This window comes from Rhinatrema bivittatum, unplaced genomic scaffold (assembly GCF_901001135.1).
Source record: "Rhinatrema bivittatum unplaced genomic scaffold, aRhiBiv1.1, whole genome shotgun sequence".
Lineage (NCBI taxonomy): Eukaryota > Metazoa > Chordata > Amphibia > Gymnophiona > Rhinatrematidae > Rhinatrema > Rhinatrema bivittatum.
This window is the reverse complement of record NW_021820255.1, coordinates 31,825-51,167: the sequence shown is the minus strand read 5'-3', so window position 1 is coordinate 51,167 and position 19,343 is coordinate 31,825. Positions and strand designations below refer to the sequence as shown.

At 46.6% G+C, this 19,343-nt stretch overlaps 1 protein-coding gene across 1 annotated transcript; it reads left to right on the top strand.

Moving 5' to 3' along the window:
• The first annotated feature begins 5,066 nt into the window (after window positions 1-5,066).
• Window positions 5,067-16,693, top strand: LOC115081295 (protein C3orf33 homolog). The gene is made up of 2 exons (XM_029585787.1): window positions 5,067-5,221; window positions 16,449-16,693. The coding sequence occupies exons 1-2, from the start codon at window positions 5,156-5,158 to the stop codon at window positions 16,626-16,628; spliced, it is 246 nt and encodes an 81-aa protein (XP_029441647.1). The 5' UTR covers window positions 5,067-5,155; the 3' UTR covers window positions 16,629-16,693.
• The last annotated feature ends 2,650 nt before the right edge of the window (window positions 16,694-19,343 follow it).

Here is a 19,343-nt window from a genome sequence, read left to right as displayed (position 1 = left end):
GGCTAGAGAGCAGGAAGCCCAGGTGAGCTCGAGCCGAAGCACCGAGGCAACTGTCAGCAGGGTTATAAGGGCACACCAGAGCATAGAGTGGACATAGGAGATGGATGAGCCTGTCAGGAGAGCCAGCACTAGAGGGACCCCTGGTGGTGAGGCGGTAGCACAGCACCACAGCCGTAACACTCAGCTTTTGAGTCCTGAGGAGAAATCGTCAATGATTGCAGAACCTAAGCCCAATACAGACAAAAACGTTCCAAAAAGAACAGAATAATTAAAAAAAGAAACCATGGTACAACGAAGAACTAAGACAAACCAACAGACACTGAGAAAAACTGAGAAACATTGGTAAAAATGCCCATCTGCAGAATCCTAGGAAAATACAGATCCCTCCTAGCAAATTACCGTACCCAAATCAATAAAGCAGAAAAAGACTACAATGCAAAACAGATTCAAAGGGTAATATTTAACTCCAAATTACTCTTTGAAACATCAACACTTAATCAAGGACCCTTCCTCCATCTCAAATAACTACAACTTCTCAAAGAGTGCCTGTAATGAATATGCCACCTCCTTATTAGATAAAATATATAGGTTAAAAACACAATTCTCTACTTACTCGTCAACTAAAGAACCTGAAGATAAACAAGGGCAGACTAAAAGGAACACTTGGAGCACGTTTGACATAGTAACTAAACTCGAAATAAATCAAATCATTACCAAATTGCGCCAGCTATACACCCACTTAACCCAAATTTGGTGAGTTCCCTTAAAATAGTTTGCTGTGTAATCACCCAACAATCGCAACCATAAACAACCACTTGCTCTCAGAAGGATGGGTCCCCTATGGGGCAAAACAAGCTGTGATCAAAACAATCCTAAAAATACAAATGGCAGAACTGACGAATGGGACAATTACCAGTCAATATCCAATTTGCCTTTTATCGCTAAAGTTCTAGAAAAAACTGTTATCCCAACTGGTAAGCTACCTAGAAGACAATGATATTCTACCCCAAAACCAATTCATATTCAGAAAGATTGCGCAACTGAAACTTTACTAATATTTCTAATATATCCTGTACTATAGGGATTTAACAACGATGAATCTTACATCCTGGTTCTATTAGTAGCCTTTGCACTGCGGACCATACCCTGCTCTGCCATCAGATGAAAAAATTGGAATAGTCGGAAGTGTTCTAAAATGGTTCTCCTCCTTCCTAGCAGGACATTCCAAGTCAAATGGGCAACAACATATCTGGCACATTCCATATCAATACAGGTGTCCCCCAGGGCTCAGTACTCTCGCAACACTTTTCAACATTTATTTCAAAAAATGTGCTTGGTGTGCATATGTCCTGGCCACATGCGTATCTCCCGGGATTTCCGCGTGCCAGGCTTTTAAAATTTAGGCTTAAATCAACTGGATCACCTTTATCCACATGTTTATTCACGCCCTCAAAAAACATAGAAATGATGGCAGAAAAAAAGGAAATGGTTCACCCAGGCTGCCCAGTAAACTTATGGTAATATCTACTGCACCTTATAGGTTACCCCATGCTTATCAGTTTCCCACCCCGTAAAAGTCAGGGCCCTTGTTGATTACTGTTTGAATCCAATTCCCTGTCATGCCTTGCCAGTGAAACAGATAGCAACGTTTGAGTTGCATCAACAGTATCAAGGCTTATTGGTTAAGGGTAGTAGCCACCGCATAATCAAGTTACCCCCATATTTGTTTCCCCAGACCGTAAAAGTCAGGGCCCTCGTTGGTTGCTGTATGAATCCATCTCCTTTCCCCCTGCCGTTGAAGCAGAGAGCAGTGGTGGAGTTGCATCAACAGTATCAAGGCTTATTAATTAAAGGGTAGTAACTGCCGCACCAGCAAGTTACTTCATGCACTTTCTTCTTCATCTCCAACCCTTAGGCTTTAGGGATCCACAATATTTATCCTATGCCCTTTTGAATTTTTTCACTGTTTTGGTTTTCACCACCTCTTCCGGAAGGGCATTCCAGGCATCCACCACCCTCTTTGTGAAGAAATATTTTCTGACGTTGGTTATTAGATGACCTCCCTGGAGATTCATGTTGTGACGCTAGTTCTACTGATTTCTTTCCAACGGAAAAGACTTGCCGTTTGTACATCAATAAACCTTTCAGGTATCTGAAGGTCTGTATCATATCACCCCTGTGCCTCCTGTCTTCCAGGGTATACACATTCATATATTTCAGTCTCTCCCCAGAGGTTTTCTGACATCATTTTGGTTGCCCTTCTCTTGACTGCCTCCATCCAGTCTCTATCCCTTTGAGATAAGGGCTCCAGAACTGAACACAATACTCCAGGTGAGGCTTCACTAAGGACCTGTACAAGGGCATCTCCACCTCCATTTTCTTACTGGATATTACTCTCTCTATGCAGCCCAGCATTCTTCTGGCTTTAGCTATCGCCTTGTCACATTGCTTCGCCATCTTCAGATCACCAGAGTCTATCACCCCAAGATCTCGCTCTTGGTCTATACACATCAGCGCCCCCCCCCCCCCTCCCCAATCACATACCGCTCTTTTGGATTATCACATCCCAAATGCATTTCTCTGCACTTCTTGGCATTGAATCCCAGCTGCGAAATCTTCAACCATTCTTCAAGCTTTCGTAAATCACTTTTCATTCTCTCTGCTCCTTCAAGCATGTCCACTCCATTGCAGATCTTGGTATCATCTGCAAATAGACAAACTGCCTTCTATCCTAGGCTACCTCCAGCTATCAAACCATGTCTCCCAGCTTCTAATTAGCACTAGCATCTCTTTTCACAGTTGCTTTTCTAGGGAAATGCTGAACATAGACTCTGTGTAAACTCATCCAGCCTTCTTCAATAAAGACCTTTTTTTTTTTTTTTGCTGTGTAAAGCCATTGTTCCTTAAATATGTGTCTGCTCCCTCCTGGTGTGTGTAATCCCTCTTTTCCTGGAGATTTCTTTAACCCTAATTGGCAGGTATTTCTGCAGTCCAAAGCAATAATGAGGTGTGGAATAACCATGATTGTGGGAAGAAGAGACATTTGCATTATCTATTAGAACCAGAGTTGCATGGCATCTGTTTCAACGCACAATCATAGCCAAGGCCTGTGGTTTAGGAGTAGATTCAGTAGCAAGGGTTTAAAATTTTTGCAGCATGCTTTATTTTAGATTCTGCATCAATGTTTGGCATAAAGAATCCTGCATTTGTTTTGGTTAATATACGCAAGAAGGGCCGTTTCTTAGCAAAGCTTTCATTTGTCAGTGTTTTAATTTAATACAGAAAAGTCCAGAGGACCCCGGGCCGGCTGCAGTGATGGTATTCGCAGTCTGTCATTACTCAATGGCAGCAGGTAGTGGCTGGACCCAGGGTCCAGCTTCCCCAGTGGAAGGACTCGGGGCCCCCACAACCAAGGACCATTGCTGCAGTGACTGAGCTGGGGGGGTGAGTGCAGGGGGTTATAAAACCAGGGGGGGGGGGGAACCTGGAGAGTTGTGAATGAAGGCTTGAGGTGTCCGTGCCCATGCTGGTTCTGATTGAGCTGGAAGCCCAAAGGAGCAGAAGGAAAATGGCTGAGGCAAAAGTCAAATAAAAACTCTCCCTTTTTTTTTGTTTTTTTTGTTTTGTGTGTGTGTGTCTGGATACATTTTCTTCATTATTCCTTTTCTTACTTCTCCCCCTTTCACTACATCACATCTCCCGCCTCTCACTCCCACTGTCCAGGATGCTTTTCTCCTCCTTCCTCCTGTTACCTCTATTGTCTTCCTCCCTCCCTCCCTGTGCCGGTATCTTCTTTCCATTGGGTGTCTCCTTACCTCTTTTCCATGTCTTCTTCCCCTCTCCCCCCACCGTGTGCTGCCATCTTCCCTCACCATCATTCATGTTTTCCCTCTCCTCCCCCAGACCATCTTTCCTTCTCCTCACCCACCCTGCTGCCATGTGCCGTTCCCCACCCCCTCTCAGCCATCCACCTCCCAGCTGCCAGGCAGTCCTCCTTGCTAAGTCAGAAACACACGGTCCACTGGTGCCACTGTGCTCCTGGAAATACTTTTCATGCTGCTTGGTTCTGACTTGGTAAGTAAAGCCGGCCGCCATGGGGGGAGAAGACCGCCGGTGACTGGGAAAATAGAAGCAGCGTAGACTCAGGCTGGCAGGGAGTGCTGGGTGCAAAAGCAGCTGTAATGCAGCTTGTCACGGGGGTTCACAGATGGTTGCCGTAGTTCTGCAGCAGACTGTGGATTCCTTGGCATTTGCTGGCAGCTTGGTCCTAGCACTACTTTTGCTCAGTGACTGAGTATATTAATGCAATTGAATGGGCCAGTAGTGGTTGACCTGAGACCAAATGTTTGTTCTAGGGACCGTTTTTTTTAAGCCATATAGCTGGTACCTTGGCCTGAATAAACATTGACCTAAAAAAAAAAAAAAAAAAAAAGCATTCCCATGGGGTGTGGGGTGGAGAGAGAGAGAGTAAACAGCGCACATTTATTTGCCTTTTCAGATGTGCAGTTGGTTTTGTCCCGTTTTGCCGCTCGCGCAGATAGTAGGCGCTAAGCGCGGGCACAGTTTCTACGGGCGTACTTTAAGATGGCTCATTTTGAACGGGCAGCTTCCCAGGTAGTCAAAAACGAGCTGGCAAGTCCGGGCGGGTTTACCTTGCGACTGTCTGGGCAACTCAGAATTGTCCCCTTCGGAAGCATGGCTAGCCGCTCAACCAGAGACTGGCGCCGAAAGTCCCAACTGTACCTAAAAATGCAGATGGGCCACCATGGGTGTCAGCCAGGTAAAGCTCTCTGCCAGAGTCCACCTCATAAAATTCTGGTGTGGAGTATCCTGTGGAAGTTTGCCTCCTCTTTGTGCAGCAGAACTTGGGTTTATTGTCAGATGGCCTTGAATATAACACCGCAGCTTTGTAATGTAATTCTCTGATAAAAGTTTTATTGTGGTGCGTTAAAAAAAAAAAAAAAATTCTTGAGAGCAATGTCCCTCCTTGTAAAGAGGACTTCGCTCTTATCATTTTGATGACAAGCTTTGAAATAAAGCCACATTTCTTTTTTATTTAGTGCAGTCTAATGGCAGTTTGTTGATTAGGCTGGCTGGAGTGGAACTGACGCAGAATGGCAGGCTCTGGTTACGGGAATGGCTAAAACCCTCGGAAATGCTGTGGTTCCAGCTTCTTCGAAGAGACGAGTCGGCGCTCGACTGCTTCGTGTTACTGAACCGGGTAAGTGGCTGAAGATGGTGGAGTCCATCACGGTTGCTGTCTCACAGGCCGATTGCACTCAGGTGCACCCGGCCCAGCGCACGGATTTACTGGTGGTCGGGCACGCAAGAGTAGCGTCCGATGCTGTAAGGAGATCAGTGCATCCAAAATGCGCACGCTAACAAACACATACCCCATAGCGCCCGACGCATGTAAATTCCACGTAGATGAAGACATTAGCTATTACCCTCCCATGCGGGAAGGCGCCCCAAAACCCGGGCACCCAACGCACAATTTTTAACGCGGGAAATTTTAACCTCAGCTCTGGAGGTGGAGTAAAGTTAATTCGCAGTTAATGGCTCATGAGAAACATTAAAAAAAAATATATATATATGGTTCTCTGAGTTGTGATAAACGTGTCCTCCTGCTCTTTAATATCATTCTAACTCTTCAATTTACTGCTTCTGCTGAAGACAAATATCTAGGCATTGATTTGATGAAAAAGAAGCGCCCTTTTCTCATGACCATACAATTTAGACGCCTGCAGCAATGGGCGCCGGATATAATAAACTTCAGCATTTAAATCAGCATCTCAGCAAAATAACCTTAAAGACGTATTCAGCGCCCATTGCAATTGTGGGCGGCCGATGCAAGAAACTCCTTTGAGTGCCAGAAACGCACATTCTCCTTAGCACGCTCTTCCTTATGCTGCCCCAAGTTCCCTCTCATTTAAATACTGCATCGGGCGCGTGTTAAGAAAACGGGCCCTCAGTGCAAGGGCCTGTTTTGTGCGCGCGTCTTATTTCATCGGCCCTCCCGTCTGCAGCCCAGGAGTGCTGGGAACGGTTTTCTGTTAACTCCTTTGTAATTATGTTGCCCCAGACTTCATTGCATATTTCTTCCCTGGAGAAAATACGTTTTGTGATACTTCAGACCTAGTCACTTACGGCGGTGGTTCGCCACCCATTTTTCCATTGGGACATGCCTGACGGATGATGCTTACACGTATGACGCACTGCACACGGGACCCTCATGAGGCTAAATGCAGACATGGGCTCTGCATCCACAGGAAGGCCTCTTTCCACTACCCATCCCCCCTTCAACAGTGGATGCAGAACAGAACTGGGAATCTCCCCGTACATCTCACCATTACAAAAAACAAATATTCCCATTCTGCTGTCATTTCACTCCTTTCACTATCACTATGCTTGTGAATCAAAAAGCCATGCAGGGCATACATAGCAATCATGCCATCCCAGGATGGGATGCACTAACTCCCAGGACTCAAACAGCAACAAGCCTGCCTAGGAAAAGGCAGCACGGCACACCAGGGGATGTCCTTATTGGGAAAGCAAGTCGGATCCAGATGCCTACATGCTGGTAAACTGCCTCACCTCGGGCACACAGACAGAACTTCTCCAAATACAGAATAGTGGAGCAAACATTCCAAATGTGGAGAATGGAAACCCCAGTTATCAAAGAACTAGAAAGAGAAATACATTTTCTCCTCTATTAAGTAAAGTAGAAAGATAGTTTGGGAAATGCGCACTTCTTTAGACACATTAATGCTCCATCATCACCATATTGACTCTGCCTCCAGCCATCCCTTCACTTCTCCCAACTATTCCTCTCAGTCATTCCCTCTCACACTCTCCCATCCCTGCCAGGCATTCCCCCTACCCCCTCCCTGCACCCTCTGCCGCATGCTTCCTCTCTCACTCCCTACCCAGCAGACTCCTGACCTCCCCTCCTGCCTGGCAGCCTCTTGACCTCCTCTCTCCTCCATCCCGCCATGCCTAGCAGCATCTATGCCCCCCCCAGATTGCTTCTCCCCCTATCCAGCAGACCCCTGACCCTCTCTCTCCCTCACTATTACCTTACCCAACAGATTCCTGACCTTTGTTCCTCACCCCTTCACATAGCAGCACCGTGATCTCTTGTTTCCTTCACAGCTCCCTGCCTAGTAGCGCCCTGACCTCTTCCCTCCCTCACCCCTTCCCGCCTAGCAGCATCCACATCCCCCCCCCCCCCCCCCGTTTTCTCCCAGCAGACAGTAAAGCCTCTGTTCTAAGCCTCCCCTCTTCCTTACTGGCTGCAGCGTTGGCTGGCAGATGCGACGAGGGCAAGAAGCAGTGAGGAGCGGATGAGGGGTGACTCTCCCCCTCTGGCTAGGCAGCTGATGCAGCAGTAGCAGCAGGAAGAGGCAGCGGCTCTGGAGTGCACAGCATGCGCCTCCTTACCCTCATGTTCCTTCTGCCTCTTGTCTCTTCTGGACCCTGCAGGGTGAATGAGAGTTTCGGCGGAGTCACTTCCATGCCTGGTGGGACGCTAACTTCATCTTCCCCTGTGGGGCCCAGGAGCGGAGGAATCAGCAATGTTCTGTCTTGATCCAGCTGGAGGGGGAAAGAGTGGTCTCCCACCAGGCTGGGAAGAGAGGGCAGCCTCCTGCTGGTCTTTGCGACACCGGTTGAGAACGGCTGATACGTGTGATCCACTGTATATCTTTAACATTTCTTTATGGGTAGGGACTGGTTTTATGTTCTAAATAGTTGGATTAGGTGCATGCATGGAATAAAAATCAATAAATAAAAAAAAAACCATATAAGGTGCTGCCTTTTTTATTGGACTGATTTATTGCATTTCTTGACAAGCTTTCCCTTCTTCGGGTCAAAACAGAATGAGCAGATCAGAGCAAAAGTTGAGACATTACCTGGAGAACACATTACAGTGTGATGATATGAATGGGAATGGGGGGAAAAGAGGGATGTGTTACGATGACAAAGAGACAAGAATTGGCTGGTAGCGCGTTAGTCTTAAGTCCTTGTAGGTTAGTAATGAAGTCTTTGATCATTTGACTTTCCCCTTTTAGTATCCTGCTCATAAAGTCATGGTGCAGTGATCTGGTCCCAGAAAACATTCCTCATCTTCTCTTTGTTGTGTCTGCCTGTCTCACCAGCCTAGCATCCCTCTCCACTTTTCTCAGTGAGTGATAGTGTATGCTTTGTTGGAGGAGGAGCACGAATAGGGTCGTCTTTCCCATGGAGATAATTGCGGTGTCCTGTGATATGTACTGGCCTAGTTTGCAAAATGCTATATTGCAGGGATTTGAGCTATTCCTTCTTTCTGAGTTTGTTAGAAGTTTGCATTCGGTCATATGGTTGCTGGAAAGGCCGGTATTGGCTGAGCAGGGAGTTTTTCTTTTCCTGATTCATTTTCTTGAAGTCGTGGCTGTAGGTCTTTTTATGATTTTTCTCAGTTCTTCCATCTCTAGGTTGTATGCGACTACAAGGGGTGCTTGCTCGGTGATTTTCCCTTCTTTGTACTGCAGTGGATTTACGCTAGGTGTTTTAAATGAAGATGCAGTTTATCCTGGAGATGATTTTATGGTTGTAACCTTTTTGAAGGATTGGAGCTTAGAAATGTGTTTTTCTTTTATGGCCTTTGTTTTCTTTACCAGTTAATTATTTAAAGGACACCTCTTGCTCAAGCCTTTAAAAATGCCCCGTGTGCAGGAGTGCTTTTAGGAGTTTACATAATTTGATCTAATGAATTACTTCCTTTGCATGTTTGCTCAGGCATGTTCACTGCATGCGCACGGTGCTATCACGGGAATCACGTCACAGATGTTGAACTGCAGAGTTGGAATGCTTAATCTCGGAATGCTCAGTTTTGGAAGGACAAACATCCAGGCTGGCCCCCATGGACTGGGGAATGGAGGAGTCCGCTGGGGTGGGTGCCATGGTCTGCCCAAGCCATGAGAGAAACTAGCCGGCAACCTGAGAAGTAGATTGGGAGGAAGAAGGATCGTGCTGTGCTCCACTTGGGAGAGAAAGGAATGCTGAAGTCGGGCTGGTGGGGGAAAGAGCTGGGGGGGGGGTGGGGAGGAGAGTGAGTGGGCTAAGTCTAAGGAGGGGGAAGAAGGCTATGGGGCAGAGTAGGGAGGGGTGAGATGGCCAAGGGAGCGAGAGAGACGGTGGGGCAGGGGATATCGAGAGGGAAAAGTTACACCTGATGCAGTGCGGCAGGCTCTGCTACTAGTTTCTTACTAAAATATTTGTTCTTTTTTTCACAGTGGTTGAAATAGACCAGCTGGATAATAATGCTCCATTTTGCTTTGGCCCCGCACTGCTGTTTGCATATCTCTTGTAGTTTTGACAGAGCTGCTTCCAGCTAGGAGATGGTGCAGGGTGCCCCCTCTGCCTGATGTGAATTTGTCAGCCTGGCAAACAGTACACAGAACTGGCCAGTAGGTTGAGTTTGTAGGAAAAAGTTTGTCACTCAAAAAGTCAGCTTAAGTTGAAATGTTCCCAGAGGGCATACAGAGCTCAGAAGGAGACGTACCTTTTATGTTGTTTTCTTTTCATTTCAGGGCTTGTTTCTAGGTGCGGCACACCCAGCTGTTTTCTGCCTCCCTATGGAGATGGATGGTAGAACATGTGGCTCGGTTTCAGATTTGGCAGGGGCTTGGAGCACTGCTGCAAGGGGTGAAGGATTCTCTTGATATCACAGAGAAGAGCACCTTATTTAAAAGTTAATTTTTCATATATTTATAGAAATATAGAATGTTCAGGGACATTGTGTGTCCACTGGGTTGGAGATGTGTGCCATGCTGCCTTCCAAGTGATCAACCGTTATGGGATCTCTTTGTATCATCCCTCTAACAGCTTCAAATGACCTGCGCCCATTTTGTAAACTGCCAGCGCTGCTTTCATGAATTGCCATCACAAATAATTTGTTATGGTACTGAAAGTGGGACCTGTAATTCCTGATTTTTTTTTGGCTCGGAATCCATTGTACAGTGTTAAAAAGCCGCCTTGGCACTAGGGAGCTGGAAGTGATTTGCCAGTATTTCATACCTTTGAACTGTCAGTTCCTGTTTGTTCTCCGGATCAGTCCTCACAAGTGGGTTTTGCATCCCTACCAGAAGATGGAGGCAGAGACCTAAAACTTTGAAGCACTGCTACATAACTGAGAGTGCCACCTGCAGTCCCTCCGTATTTCTCTGTCTCCAGCAGGGGTAGAGGTGCAAATCTGCAGTAAAGAAAGAAGGGACAGAAGAAGAGAAGTTAGAAGACGCCCCCCTGAGTTGTTAGGTTCCTTCGTGGGCCATCCCTCAGGTTGAGCCAGGCGAGCGGGGGGGGGGTGGGTAGGTAATTCCTGATCAGCTTTAGCCCGCAGCAGATCCAGGGGTCTGACAGCCAGGGGTCCTGGTTCCTTCTTATCCCCTGAAGGTTCCTTCCCAGAGATGTTGCCAGCAATAGGGAAGAGTTCCTTTTTTTGCTTGAATTTCTTCCTTTGCTGTGGCTGCTGTTTCTTTAAAAAAAAAAAAAAGTGTTACATTTTCTTTCAGCAGCACCACTCTGGTTGTTTCTGGTTTGACCATCCGGGCAGACCCGGGCTGGGGAAGGGAGCAGTGTAGCTCTTCTGTTCGCGCTTCGGGCTGCTCAGGGAGCTGGAGGTTGTGTTGGGCTGTGTTCCCCCTCCTTCCCGCACGCCGCGATCACGCGGCTGCTGTTCCTCTGCAGCAGGCCCGGCCGCATGGAGACAAGATGGCTTCAACAGCGTTTCCAGTGAGGGAAAGCTTTGGGCGCTTGGGGGCGCGGAGGCTGCATTGGGCAGTTTTCCCTCCTCTCCCGTGCGCCGCGATCACACGGCTTATGTTCCTCTGCAGCAGGCCTGACCGTGTGGGAGTAGCGTCACTGCTGTTCTCAGCAAAGAAATCTTGTCGGGCTGGCAGCCTGGCTTGGGGACAGCTGAATGTAGCGGCGCTATGCCCGATTTGTTACTGGAGGGGAAGGGCCCTGGGGGGAACAAGGCTGGTAGAGAGCCACAGGTCCCAAGCCCTGTCAGGATCAATACTGGGAGCCTAAAAGCCTGTCAGGCAGGAGAAGGGCTACAGCTTGGAAGGTGTTGGATTCCCGGGAGCCCAGGAACTCCCCTCTGTCTCTGGCTATCCCATCGGGGGGGGGGGGAGGAGATGCGAGCTCAGGGCCGGACAGGGGAGAGGATGAAGTTGAATTTCCTCAGAATTTGCCTTGCTTATGCATAAGGTTTTTAACCAGGAAAAGCACTGGCTATAAAAGGTTTTTCTGTCAGCCATCTCATCCTGCTGCGCGAGGGACTCCTTGGTCAGGGACCTCCTTTGCCGGTTGCACCTGGACCATCTTGAGGGGCCTGGCGGCTCAGATAATTCGGCCTGGATGACACTGAAGATGGTCTTAGGGTTGGTGCTAGGGTGGATCAGGATGACTCAGCAGATCTCATGGCGAATGTCGATTAGGATGGGGATAAGGACATGACTGATCTGGAAGAGATCCCGATGACCTGTGGCTGGTTCATCTGTCCGTAAGGAGGAGTTAGGCTCCTTATTTCCCATGTTCAGAAGGAATTGGGTATTAAGATGGTCCGGGAGTCTGACAAATCAAGGGGTGGATACGGTGTTGGTTTGACTCCGAGGCCCCCGAAAGCCTTTCCTCGCCCTAAAAGGATCAAGAAAATGATGAACCAGGAATGGGACTTCCGGGAGGCAAACCCCAAGTGGCTAGAGCCATAGCAAAGTTGTATCCCTCACAGAGGATATCCTGCAGCTGCTGGTAGTGCTGAAAATGCATGCTTTGGTCTGCGGCGGTCACTAACAAGACCATTATGGTTATGGGTTTGGTAGCGTTAAAGGACGCACAGGACCGTAAGCTAGAGATTCATCGGGAGAGGATGTTTGAAGTCTTGGTGCTGAACCTACGAGCGGCGATCTGTGGAAGTGTAACGCAGAGGGCCTGTTTATGCTGGGTCCAGAAGTCTCAGAATAAGTCTTCAGCAGACGCTGGTTGTTAATAGCTAGGCAACTCAATTGGAGGCTGGGATTGCATATGAGGCTGAAGCGCTTTATAACTTGAGCTGGACTTCGGCCAGGTATATGGTCACGGCAGTTTTGGTGCAGTGCCTGCTGTGGTTGTGGAATTGGTCAGCTGATATGTAGTCCAAGTCTCAGCTCTGTATTCTTCCCTTTAAAGGAAGGAAAATTGTTGTTCAGGAAGGACCTGAATGAATTGATGAAGGTTTTGGGGGAGTCTAAAGGGAATAAACTGCTGGAGGATAAGATGACAGTCAGGAAGTCTTTTCTGCCTCGCTCTAGGTTTCAGGAAGTGAGGCAGTTTTCATCCCAATAAGGGTTCTGCACTGTCTTTGGGGCAGAACCAGGGGTTCAGTAGGCAGCAGTTCTTTTGAGGTACCCGTAGACTTCCCTGAGAGGGCACGGCGGCAGTAAGGCTTCACAATGAAGCCAGGCTGGTTCACTCGCGAGATTGCAGTGGAAGGCCATCTCTACACAGTTTACAAAGAGTGGACCAGGATTACCTCAGACCAATGGGTCCTAGAAGTAATAAGAGATGGCTATGCTTTAGAATTTTTTCGCCCATCACGGAAGCTTTCGTGGTGTCTCTTGTTGTGTCCAAGGCAAGCATGCAGCGATTTGAGACACGTTGTGTTGCTTCAGTTGCTGGCATGATAGTACTGGTGGCGGCCAAGGAGCGCGATTGCGAGGGGTACTTGATTGTGTCGTGCCTTTTGTCCCATCCTCAATCTGCAAAAGGTGAAATGTGATACTGTGAGTTCCCCGTTTTTCTGTTTTGAAACGTTGCGGATGGTGATGGCGGCAGTTCATCATGTGGGGTTTTTTGACCCTCACTGGACTTGACAGAAGCCTATCTGCACATACCTATGCAGGAAGAACATCAGTTTCTTTGTGTTATGGTTCTGGGGTAACTTTTCCAGTTTCGGACCCTCCCATTCGGTTGGTGACTGCACCTCTCACGTTCACAAAGGTGATGGTGGCAGTGGCTTTCCACAGGGAGGGGATCCTAGTTCATACTTACCTGGACGACTGGCTTATACGAGGAAATCGGAGGAGGTATGCAGGTAGTCTGTGTGTATGGTGATGGATATGTTGCGGTCCTTGAGCTATGTGGTGAATTTGGCGAAGAGTCACCTGAGCCCTACCCAGATGCGGAATACTTGGGGGCGAAGTTCAATACTTAGCTCGGCAGAGTGTTTCTCACCTTGGAGAGGATTTGGAAGTTACAATCCCAGGTGGTGCAGATTTTTCAGATGCCAGGGCCCAGGGATTGGGATTATCTTCAGGTTCTGGGTTCAATAGCATCTACATTGAAATTGGTGCCATGGATTTTTGCCCCCTCTACAGGGGGCGTTGCTGTCATGCTGGAATCCATTGTCTGGAGTTTCATCGGCCTTTACCGCTGCAGGATACTCCAGGTCCAGTCTTTCGTGGTGGCTGTGTCGGCCTAATTTGTAGAAATGGATTGGCCTGGAGATTCAGGACTGGGTTTAGAAATACCGGATGCCAACCTCAAGGTTTGGGGGGGTGATCTGTCAAGAATGAATGGCACAAGGGACTGTGGTCGCCAGTGGAAGCATCCTGGTCTATCAATCTCTTAGAAACAAGAGCAGTGTGCAGGGCGTTGGTGGATTTCTTTCCACAAGTCCGAGGTCAAATGGTCAGAGTGTTTTCGAACAATGCGACAATGGTGGCTATATCAATCAAAAGGGGGAATGAAGTGTCGTATAGTTGCCCAAGGAGCCCAGGATCTTTTTGCCTGGCTGAAGCAATATTTGCAGGGGATATCCGCTTCACATGTTCGGGAGTGAACAATATGTAAGAAGACTATCTCAGCAGGCATCAGTTGGACCCGGGAGAATGGGAGCTGTTGGGGAAGTCCCCGTCTGGATCTGATAACGTCAAGGAGCAACACCAAGGGTGAAAGTTTCTTCGCCGCAGACGATAGGTCGCAGCCAAGGGCATAGATGCTCAGGTTCTTCTATGGCTGACAAGGAACCTGCTCTATGTGTTTAGGCACATCAAGAGGCATCCAGGCCAGGTGGTATTGGGGGTGCCGGACAAGCTGTGTCATCTGTAGTTGACAAATCAGGTACAGCGCGCAATTGACGAGTCCCTGAAATTGGCTCATTTGCAGGGGCTGTTAAGGCAAAGTGCTATTTCTTGGATCGGGTGGATCACTTTTGCCTCACGACTTGATTTCTGAGAGCAAGTGCTTGCGACAAAAAGGATACTCTGAGCCCGTGATTTTCAAGGGCTTAGTTACATTCCTTGCGGGTTCAGGTATCAGCCTTAGGTGTCTCAGAGGTAAACTCCAGGGAAAAGGTCATTGGCATCACATCCAGAGGTTGTGAAGTTTTGAAGAGGGTCAGCATCTGCAGTCGTGGTGCATAGATTGGATCCAGCATGGAGTTTAAACTTGGTCCTGTGGGTGCTTTGTGGGCTTCCGTTTTAAGCTGTGAGGAAGGCGTCGTTAAGGACCTCACGTTGAAGGTGGTATATTTGGTAGCAATTTGTTTGTTCAGAAGGATCTCTGAACTGCAGGTTTTGTCCTTAAGGGAACCATTTCTAAAGATTTGGGACGGTACCCTTGTTCCTATCTAAGGTGGTATCTTCATTTCACCTGAATCAGACTGTGGAGCTTCTGCCTTCCCAAATTGATCAGTTTTCTGCGGTCAGATCATTTGTTTGGATTGTTTGGAGGTGCCAGAAATGGATGCAAGGCCTCCAAGGGCACAATAGTGCGTTGGCTGAAGGAAGCTACTGTTTCAGCCTACCTTTGTAAAGAGAGAAGAATTCCAGAGGGGTTGTATGCGCACTCTACTAGAGCGCAGGCAGTGTCGTGGGTCAAGTGTTAGTGTAGCTGCAGGAGATTTGTAGAGCGGTGACGTGGTCCTCTCTTCACACTTTATCTTGCCATTACTGTTTAGATGTTCAGGCTCTAAGGGAGCTAACCTTTGGCAAAAGTGTGTTAAGAGGGGGTCTTTCGCGGGGCTTCCCAGTGTAGTGGTGCTTTGGTAAATCCACTTGTCTGGTCTGATTTGGGGTATGAACAGGAAAGGAAAATTGGTTCTTACCTGCTAATTTTTGTTCCTCAATCCAGAGACCCAGCCTCTTAATCTTCTCAAAACAATTACAGCAAGACCATGTTCTGGCATGCTTACTGGGAAGAACTGTCAGAATGTATATTTACAGAACCTAAAGAAGTTTACCAGGTTGTGATTAGCCCCTTGGGTTGATTTGTGGTTTTGCTGTTTGGGGGGCTCCAACCTTTGGGTTTGCGTTTGCCCTCATTTAGGGGTTTGTTGAGGAGTTGTTACTCTATTGTTGGCTTGGGTACAGGTCAGTACTGAGGAACTGCAGGTGGCACTCTTGGGTATGTAGCAGTGCCTCAGAGTTTTAGCTCTCTGCCTCCATCTGCTGGTAGGGATGTAAAACACACTTGTCTGGACTGATCTGTGGTACTTCAGGAATGAAAATTAGCAGGTAAGAACCAATTTTCCTTTACCCCGCTGTGTACAATGGGTTATAAATATTCTCCTAGCGTGTTGGGATGTTATTCAGTGGTATGGGGCTCCATAATGGGAAACCATATTTACGTACAGGTGAGATCTAAACTTAGCATGCTGATCCACTTTCCTTTCTTTGCTTATGTGGATGCATTTCTGGCACGTCGTGCAAAGTAAATATGATTAATGGCACTCATTACTCCTAGTAAAGCATTTCTTCTTTTATTATCTGAAATGCAGAAAGTTGGATAGAGCAAGTATCTTAGCGTGGATCTTTTGTATTACAGGCATGTATTACAGGCATGGCCCAGTACTCTGTGTGCCTTTAAGATATCTTATTACCCATCCTCTTTTGAACATGATATCACTAGAGGATGATCTAGAATCAATGTAGTGCCTTGTTAGGCTTTGTTTAAGCTGTCCTTTCCAAGGAGAAACAGCCTTATGTGATCACCATGTCTGTGTGGTGGCTTTGTATGTCTGGGGACATGAAAACTCCAATACAGGTAGGGGGGGGGGGGCTCTCTTTGGATCCACATACGTGTGGTCACGCACGTCCCAGACAGTAGGCTGTCTTAGTTATGGGTGGAACAGGACCTGTCTGTGGTAACTTGGGATTTGTAGCAGAATGACCAACATTTCAGCTTCCAGAAAACTGGGAAATCTTGCACTTCTCATTCAGAAACATGAACGGGCATGAGGTTTTGAAAGTTTAATGCTGTATAAAATAAAGCCAAAAACCCTTTACTGTTTGAGTCAAATTGCAGAAGCAGCATTCCCAGCAGCTTACCCATATTGCCTGAAGCGCAGAATTGCAGCGGGGGTTTTACCGTTCAGATGGTAATGGAATGGATTTGCAACACCCAAACGTGTTGTCTTTATTTTGTAGGGCCGACTTTTTAGCGTGTGCCTGAATGAGGAGATTCTGAGAGAAGGGCTGGGCAGAGCCATCGGCATGGAAGGGCTGCGTCCCGATTCCAAGCGGCACTGGAAGCTGCAGAGGAGACTCCTGCGAGCGGAGCTGAGAGCTCAGAAGAAAGGTAGAGGGCTCTGGAAAGAAGCAAGTTAACTGGAAACACTGGGAAAAAAAAAAAACAAAACATAAGCCTCAACACAGCTGTGCAACCACTGAAACAATTTCTCAGCTGGATTACAAAGCATTTTAAAAACTGAAGTACACAGGAAATTTCTAAGAGAGAAGCTAATGACCTTCCAACCCAGATGCAGAACTGAAGACGTTGTTTAGCTTTTCAGCTTTTGTCCTGTACACGGACTATCATAGTTTTTATTGTAATTCCGAATTCATATACACTTTGGACACTTAGGTGCCAAACCTAATCGGTCAGCATTCTGAGTACTTCATTCTCCTGCCCCCATATTTATCATCAATTGTTTCTCTGAGCCTCAGATGAACAGTACGTGCACTGATAACGTGTAATAAAATGGCTACTCAGCGGAGTCAGAATGTAGGAATCAGATTTTGGTTCAGATTCCTAATGTTGAGTGATTCTGATGTTGAGTGATATGACGCCCTGGCTTGTAGCACAATACAATACTAGGGATTTAGTTACAGCTTGACCTGAAATATATTGTGGGTGGGCAAGAGGCTAGAGCTGTTAGGAAGGGTGTCAATATGTTGGCTTCCAGGTGAAAACATACTTTGCTGGGTGGAAACAACCAGCAAGATGATTGTATTGACAGCAGGTACATAGGACTGAAGTGAGCACAGAGTGAAGTGAAGACGTAGTCCAGAATCCAATAAAACCCCTCACTTGTTATGAAGCGCCCTCTTAGAAAGGTAAGAGGCCCTCAGATAATAATTCTCTGGTTAAAGGAAGGTTAGTAACAGGAGCCCACACCCCAATAGACAGGACTGTTACACTAAATTCTCAAATAATAATTTATAGGAGATTTTGTGTGTAACTGTTCTCATTACATTCCAGTTCAGGATAATAGTGGGTACTATGCATACATATTAAACTACCACTCATTAAACATATAAGGGATTTCAGGAAAAACAGGTCTGCTTGTAATTATTTTCTGGAACCCTTATCGTCCCTTAGGCTTATTCATTTTTAAGTGATAGTGACTGTCATTTATATGAGTGGAAGAGCTGAAGGGGAACAAAGGAAGAAACACTGCTTTGCAAAGTATTTTAAAATAATGGCAGATGGTAGCTTCTGATGGATGTGCCGGGAGGGATGCGCGGCCATTTGGAGCAGCATTCCCCAGTTGGTGGGTTTACCCCTGACAGATTGAGAAGAGCTGAAAGCCTGCGTGCTGTCCTGCTAACCAGCATTTCTTTCAGCTAAGAAAATTAATTTTGACCTAACCTTAATTAGTGTTCCCATGTCTGCTTTTTAAAACTGGAGTGGAGAAATATCTGTTTTTGTTTAATCTTGCAAGTTTTCCTATTCCCTGCAACCTCTCTCGTAATGTTATATGACTTTTGTTGTGGTATGGTATCCTTTGGTCCAAAAACTTCAGATGAAAAGAGGAAATCAACGTCCGCGTTGGTTTGTCCTTTGAGACCTTCATATGGGGTCAGCTGCTAGTGCCACCATAATCTGTCTTCTGTCTTTAAACCCTTACAGTCTGTGAAGTAACGAAAATGTATTAGGCCTAGATAATGTTAGTGCCCTAAGTATATAGTAAATTCTTGCATTTTTTTTTTTATTGTAACAACAAAAATGAAACCTAGCATTTTCAAGTTTCAAAACCTCCTGAAACCATTTCCACTTCATTGGCTAAGTTGAAATATCCTCCTTTTCATTGCTCTGTTATGTAGAAGGCTAGTACTTGTACACCCATAAAGAAACAGTAACTTTCTCAATACAAAGTTATGTTCTCGGTACTTTGTGACTTTGTATGCGTGGAGAAAAATCATGTTTTTTCCCAGCAGCCTTCCATCACCTCTGCAGAAGGATCCATCAAATCAAATCAAATCACTTTCCATACAAGCTGTACCTTAGTGCTCTGCATCTGAGGAAGGAGCAGGGAGAAGGGGGATACCTCTGGCCTGCTTTTGTGTCAGCCCCGATGAACCACCTCTTTAATGACAATTGATAAATGGGGAAAAATCAGTGCAAAGGCAGCGTGAATAGAAATTGTATAAGTGCTATGGGGTAAAATAGAAAAGACAGTTTAGAGCACGTACTTATGAAAGTGGCACCGGACTGATTGTTTGAATTTGCATGCTACAGCCTATCTTTATACCTTAAATGTTAAGGCTGCTGGAATATTGGACCAGAACAAATTAGTCATTAGTTTGTTTTGTGCAGGGCCGTGCATCCATTAGTGACCTTGCAGTGCTTTAAGTAATATCATTTGAGAGTTGTACATTTCTCCATTGTTGACTTCCCTGTTAAGATTTTAAACATCTCTGAAAGAGCTTTCTAACAGTTTCTTTGGGCTTCCCGCATAATGCTGTCTGAATGGTAAAACGCTTCGTCTTGGCTTCAGCGCGCTGTGGATCATGAGGCCCTCTGTACTTCAATAGCAGGGCCCCTTAGGAGGAGGGGGGTGGGGGAACGCATCATATTAGACAATTACAGCAGTATAAGCGTCCTTATATAGCACTGTGTTCCATCCCAGTTAGAAGGAATACCACCTAATATTTGGACAGGTGCAGTTTTATGTACATTCAGCCACTGGATTCTCTGCTAAAGCTGGCAACCAGGAAGAAATTGTGATGATGAGCAGGGGCAGATTTGCAGAGGCAAGTGCCTACGGGTGACCGCAGTGCAAAAGCAAGCTCCATTAGCGGTTTCTGCATAGCCACGTC